A 6,303-nucleotide genomic window follows, 5' to 3' on the forward strand; every position below is an offset into this window, starting at 1 on the left:
TACTTCAGACACGTCAGCTTGGACATACGCAGACAGGAGTGCGTCTGATCTCCCGGTATGAGCCAGCCAGGAGCCAGCGCAGCCCAGGAACCCAGCTCGGCGCCCAAGGCACTTTCCTCCGTGGGTGCGGTGGTGCGAAAGGCAGGAGCGTGGCTGCTGCCGTGGAGCTCCAGCAAAGCAAGCGGGCGCCGTCCCCGGCACAGCCCTGCGCTCCCTGGCCGAGGCTTGGGAACAAGGTCTCCTGCGCCCTGATATCGAATAGGGAAATGTTAGAAAGGCTCCATGTACGGATTTATTGTTGCTTCAGCTTTGAATTCAAAATGCGTCGCACTGACACTTTGCAACATTTTCGTACCAACGTTTACAGCTTGTTACACCGCGTTTGGAGGAAACAGCCACAAGGCGAAAATCGCACGAATGTAACTCAGCAGATGACCTTTCCTACAGAAAAGATTTACATATTTTCAGACCAAATGACTCCTTTAAATTTTTTTTTCTTCCGTAAAAAATAAGAAAAAGGGCACTGTTCATTGCTGCACCGCCATGACTGCCGCAGACGGGCAGAAACGGCGTTTGGCACGTTTCCTCAGATGCGCGTTGATTAACCGAGGCGTAGGGAACCGCACCGGTACACTGCCTTGGAATGATTTCCCGGGGCCCTCCTGAAAATGGGATGGGACATCCCAAGAGATTACTTCCTGGCAAAGCCATCTTAAATAACCATATTAAAAAGAAGCTAGAACTTGCAAGCAGGGCCCAATTCGGCTTTTCGCCAAGGGCCGCTCGTGTCTTTTTGGAAATCTAAAATCACAGGTACTTTAAAGCCGCATTAATATTGCCGGAGCGGCGTATTCGTCCGCGTGCGAATGGGACCGGGGGCAGCGCAAGCGTGCCTCTCCGGCGGAGGCGGCTAACGCCGGCAGCCCCAGGGTGGGATGAAGACACTGACACGTTGCTCTCTGCCGGTTTTACCATAGAAAAAGCACTGGCGATGGTTTTAAGCGCAAAGTTACACAGGTCAGGTGCTAAAATTGAGAGTATGGCTTTGAACACTTATTTATGACTTTGCTCTTCGAAAGGAAGTTTTTTTAATTCCCGATCCGACACCGTTGCGAAAGGACCTTTTACTGAAAGGCAGCTCCAGGTAAGGCTTCAAAAAAGCCCGGTCCTCACTCCTGTCCATCACGGCTAAGCAGCTATTCAGCAGGATGAGGCAGTAATCAGTGTTCCCGGACAGCTGGCCATTCAAATGAGAAGGATTACTGCCCTGAAGATTAAAAAAAAAAAGAAGATCAGAAAAGCTAAAATTATGATTTCATGCGTTTGCCGGGGCTTGTTCAGTATAAAACACAAAGCAGAAACACAAAAACGATTTATGCCTAGAATGACAAGGATGACCTATTATTTGCTAAGGATTTATTGTATTCAGAATCACTTTTTTTTTTCATAGCTTCACAGAAAATGTAACTGACTGCTGCATTTGTGATAATAAAATACAGCTACCGTTACTGTTATGTTTGCAAACTGTTTTCCATGACGTTGACCTGTTGTGGCATGCAGCATAGATCTCCTACAGTATCATGCACCTTTATTGCCGTAAAACGAGATTTTTCAGTTAACAATGTAGTGGCACCTTTTTCGCATTCATGTGAAATCATTTAGTTTAAAGGACAGATAGCGGAAAATGGAAGTATCTGTAAAGCAGAAATTTGGGGGAGAAGGATTTCTAGTAGATAAGATGAGGTATTGTAGTAATTATAACTAAATTTAATAATGACAAAATAGTAATGGGATTGTAAGAAGTCTGGAGTTAAATCCATATAGTGTTATATTTAAGCTCCTTTTACCTGCACTTTACATTGCAGAAAGGTATAAACTACAAATAGACTTGCACATTGCATTTAAATTAACATTGAATTTAAACTAAACCATTTCCTGCCATGTCTGTAGCTGTTAGGAGCATCTTTCATCCCATCATGATTTACGAGCTTGCTGGTTATGTGTTTAAGAGACGTGTACCCCAGGCTTCACTGAGATTAGCTGCAATTCAGCGTGCTACTGCTTTTATTAATACCTTTAATAAAGGCTCGCACAGGTCACTAACCACGCAGCCTGATTTTCCCACTTCCAGGGCTTTTTCCTCCGGACCGAAATTTCTCCCTGACACAAAGAAATACTTTCTGTCTCGCAACCTGTGCAGGGAGGCTGTTTTACAGACTGTTCAGCTTTCACAGTTCAGTTAAATTCACATCACTGATCCTGGGGAACAATTTTTCACAACCTTATGCAAGAAAACAACAGCACTTCTAGGCTGCTTCTCCTTCACACATAATAAAAATAGTTAATACATTTAGCAATTGCAGTATACACACTAGCTAGCAAGAAATTAATAAAAGAAATATACCTGGATTATTGTACCTATTTAACATAGACAAGGAATAGAGATGAAATGGAGAGGAGACTGGTGTTCTTCTCCTTTCCGTGGAATACTTCAGCTTCTGCAAAAACTCCCCATACTCTAAATGAAATATTCAGTAGATTTCTCACATGATTATTTTAGAAGCTTGCATATTTTATTAGTAATTAAAGCAAAACAGGAGCTATATTACAGGAAAATTAGATAATAATACTTATCCCATAGCTTAATACAAGAAGTTTCTTATGATTAATGAAAAATATTAATGTAAATAAAGTAGCTGGGTAAGAGAAATGAAATATCTGATCTTCGATTAAGTAGGGAGTTGGACTTACCATGGAAGGGACAACTGGGTAACCCAAGCACATGAATGTTGTTGAGATCCAAAGAATGAAAACAAGGTTTAACCTGCACAGACTTCAAAGGAAAAGGGAAATCAGTCTACATTTAAAACAAAATCAAGCAAAAAGCTGTACGTTCGTACCTAAGCACACAGATGGCATCTTTTCTCGGTACGCAAAGCGCCTCGCAGCGTCTTTACCTGGTCATTTTTTGCTCAGGAGCGGAGGAACGCGTGAGCAGTTATCCCACCAAACTCCTCACATGTCCTTTCCGTTCTTCCTTGGATGACCGTTTTATACCAGAGTTCACGAGTGAAAATGTCATCAAAGCTGATTTCATTATGACTAATTGGTCCTTGTTTGGCCTTTTATTCTTGTTAAATGGGAAAATGGCAAGAAGGCGCATTCAGCTGCCATTATGAAACCACCACTTGATTTCATTTAAAGCGTCCCATTAAAATGTCTTTCAAGCGGATTTACCGTATCACCTGGGCAAATGTGATCAAAGGTCTAAAGACTGCAAAAACACATTTCAAGAATGTTACTGCTTACAGTATCATAATAACAATACAGTATCGTATTAACACCCTACGAAGCCTGGCTGCGTGGGAGAAACAGGCAAAGTGCAGCTAAAGTAGAAAGTTCCTCAGAGAACCGGGTATATTATCATGATCAGAGCAGCTATGATGCATAGTGCAACACACAGCTGCTGGGCAGTGAGGGGAATTAAACTCCATTTTTCCCTTACAGTGTAAATGCTCAGGGTTTTGGGTTTTTTTCCCCTAAAGATTCACCCAGTGCTAGACACACGCACACCGGTGACTCAGCAGCCTCCAACGTTTTATTTCCTCCAGTGTCTACACTGAAAAATCAACATACTGGTGCTCCAGAAGGAAACGCTGTGCAAGTCTTGGAGGAGACAGGAGCTGCTATAAATTAGGGCAACTTTGACTGGAACATTCAGTCTCCTGATGTAGATGCAATTAACTCCAGGAAGTTCAACGCAACAAGGTCTTCAGATAAGGCCTGAAGAATTTCAGTGGCATTTAAGAACCTTTAACACTTTTAGAGAAAAAGTCATAATTTGATCTGAGATTGTGGTTGAACATTTTCCCTCTTCATCGCTGTACAAGGTGGTACTGATCATGTCAGTGCTTGATATAATCCAGGGATTCTTAAATTACTTTTAAAAAGTACGTGTTTGCTGTTGCTGCTGAAGTTCTTTAGGATCCTTCAGGACCAACAGAGCTATAGAAATTAGTCTGATTTGAACACCGTAGTAAGCAATCCATTTCTAAAAACTGTCAAGAGAACATTTCACTATTTACATATTCAGTATGTGTCCTCCTATTCAGAGAGAAAATCCTTTCATTGGAATTGAACATCCCATCCCGACACGCACACAACCTCCAACTCCAGCAGATAAGCGGATTAGCTCGATGTTTCTGGTACAATGGAAAGCACTTTGGGTTGGATTCTGCTCGAGCAACGTTGAGCATCGGTTTCCATTGTATCCGCCTTTAGTTAACTCCATTTTAATACAAAATTAACCTTCACAGAACAGTCTTTGTGAAAGACGAGGGACGAGAATAGGCTCGTGATTGAGGTTCAGGACGTGCAGGTTCAATGCAGGGCTGTACCACCCACCCTCCAGGTAATCTTTGGTACATTCTTCACTTGTTTTTTTATTAAATTGCAAATTGCATAAGTTCCTGGTGACTTTCCTTCGTGCCTGGTCAGCACCCCCTACTCCCACCTTTATCGCCCTGCTATGAGAAGTGTTTTTGCAGGCTGGAGCGGCCAAGCAAGCAGCACAGGAGAGCAGCTCACTGGAGACATCAAGGTGTTGGGGCACACTTACCCCTCTGTCCGCAGCTGCGTCTCTGGCCCGCAGCTCAGCTGGTCGTCCCCACCTCCAGCGTCGGCTACACCGAGCGAGCTCTGCTCCCCATCGACTTTGGTCACCCTCAGAGCAAACGTGCTTGTTGGGCTGCTTCGTACGGTGGGTGGGAAAGGGAGACACCCGCGTGCCAGGGAGTCTCCCACCCACTTTGCAAAATCAATAGCATCAGGTCTGAATAAGAGCAAGAAATCTATAGTTAATCAGAGGGTTTATCTGTATTGCATTCATGCTCGTGTTATAAATGATCGCAATACGACATATTTTTAACACTTCTTCAGCATTTGGAATTATTCTTGAGACTGACTCGGTTACGTAGTGTCTGTCTCTCTCTCACCTTTTAACAGCTATCATAATTTTTTTTCCTGTGAAGGACTCGTTTAAATTGTGCAGGTTTCATGAGCTTTTTATTCATGGACAAATAGATGCATGACTGACCTGTCCTTCCTGTTTGATGAAATAGCCTATGAAAATTATTTTTATCATTTGGCTTCTTATGATGACTTCATCTATAGCAAAATTCCTCAACTTGCTTACAGTTTCTGATTCTGCCTAAAAGCCACGAATGTCACCTATGACAAACTGCTGTCCTTAGGATCTTACTCTCAGGGGGAAAGGCAAGTAATGTGTGGGTTTTTTTTTTTTTTTTTTTTTTTTTTTTTTCCCTCCCTGCAAAATCTCAGGGAAAATTCCACATTCTGAAAAGTTTTGACCACAAACTGCTCTTACGTGAGGCAGATTCAGATTTCAGTGATGCTGATATGAGTTATTGAGACATTACCAGTGCAGATCTGCACACTTCTGAGAAACACAGAAACCATTAGGTACTTATTATCGCAACAGGAGGAGGACTGAAAACACTAGCTCTTGCTTCCATGTTTGAATAGATATTTTTTTCCTCTCAGTATTCTAGATGCAATTTAACATACACAACTGTGATTGGTATGCGTAAAGTGTATACTGAGATTTAGATACATTCCAGATATTCCCACTTCAAGTTTAGATGAAACAGGTTTAACGGTACAAGTGGCAATTGACATTTCTGTCCTTTATTCTGCCTGGAGAGCACCCAACGTGAGGCCCTGATCTCAGGCAAGGTTCGCTGGCAGGTGTCACGAGTAACACGAATCATTAATAACCATAATAAACATTGCCAGCATCCACAAAATTTGTATTTTGTGAGTCTAAATTAGCAACAACAGCTTCCACTTCCCTGAAAAGCCCAACAACAAGCATGTCTTCCCTCCTGCTTGAAATATTAAGGGAGTATTACTGCATTGCATCTCTTTGCTGCTCTGTGTCTGGTTGGAAAAAACATATCAAACACACTGCAAAGCTTGCGTATAAGCCTATCAAGCCTTGCACCTTAATAAGGCTAATAGCCCTATAAGCTTTAGAAGCTGGTATTTCCCTCCTCCATCACAGTAGCAAGCCTAAAGTGTTTAAACTAGCATTGTATGCCTTTGCTGAAGGAGCAAAGCAATGAAAGGCATATACCAAAGGCTGCCCGTATGGCCCGTTAATATAACCCCGACCGTCGGAAGACCACAGCAGGCTGGGGGTCTGTGTAAGGGCAAGGTGCTAAATCTTATTTTTTCCTCCCAGGATGTTCCCTGTGAAACGGCATCACGTTTTCCTCACAGAAA

The 6,303-nt window shown here is 42.6% G+C and overlaps 1 protein-coding gene across 1 annotated transcript; it reads right to left on the reverse strand.

Moving 5' to 3' along the window:
• Positions 1-1,057: 1,057 nt before the first annotated feature.
• Positions 1,058-3,082, reverse strand: NPS (neuropeptide S). Its single transcript, XM_062580703.1, is given in 3 exon segments — positions 1,058-1,267; positions 2,752-2,833; positions 2,958-3,082. Coding segments are annotated over 3 exon segments (417 nt in total).
• Positions 3,083-6,303: the final 3,221 nt, after the last annotated feature.

This window comes from Rhea pennata, chromosome 7, assembly GCF_028389875.1.
Source record: "Rhea pennata isolate bPtePen1 chromosome 7, bPtePen1.pri, whole genome shotgun sequence".
Taxonomy (NCBI): domain Eukaryota; kingdom Metazoa; phylum Chordata; class Aves; order Rheiformes; family Rheidae; genus Rhea; species Rhea pennata.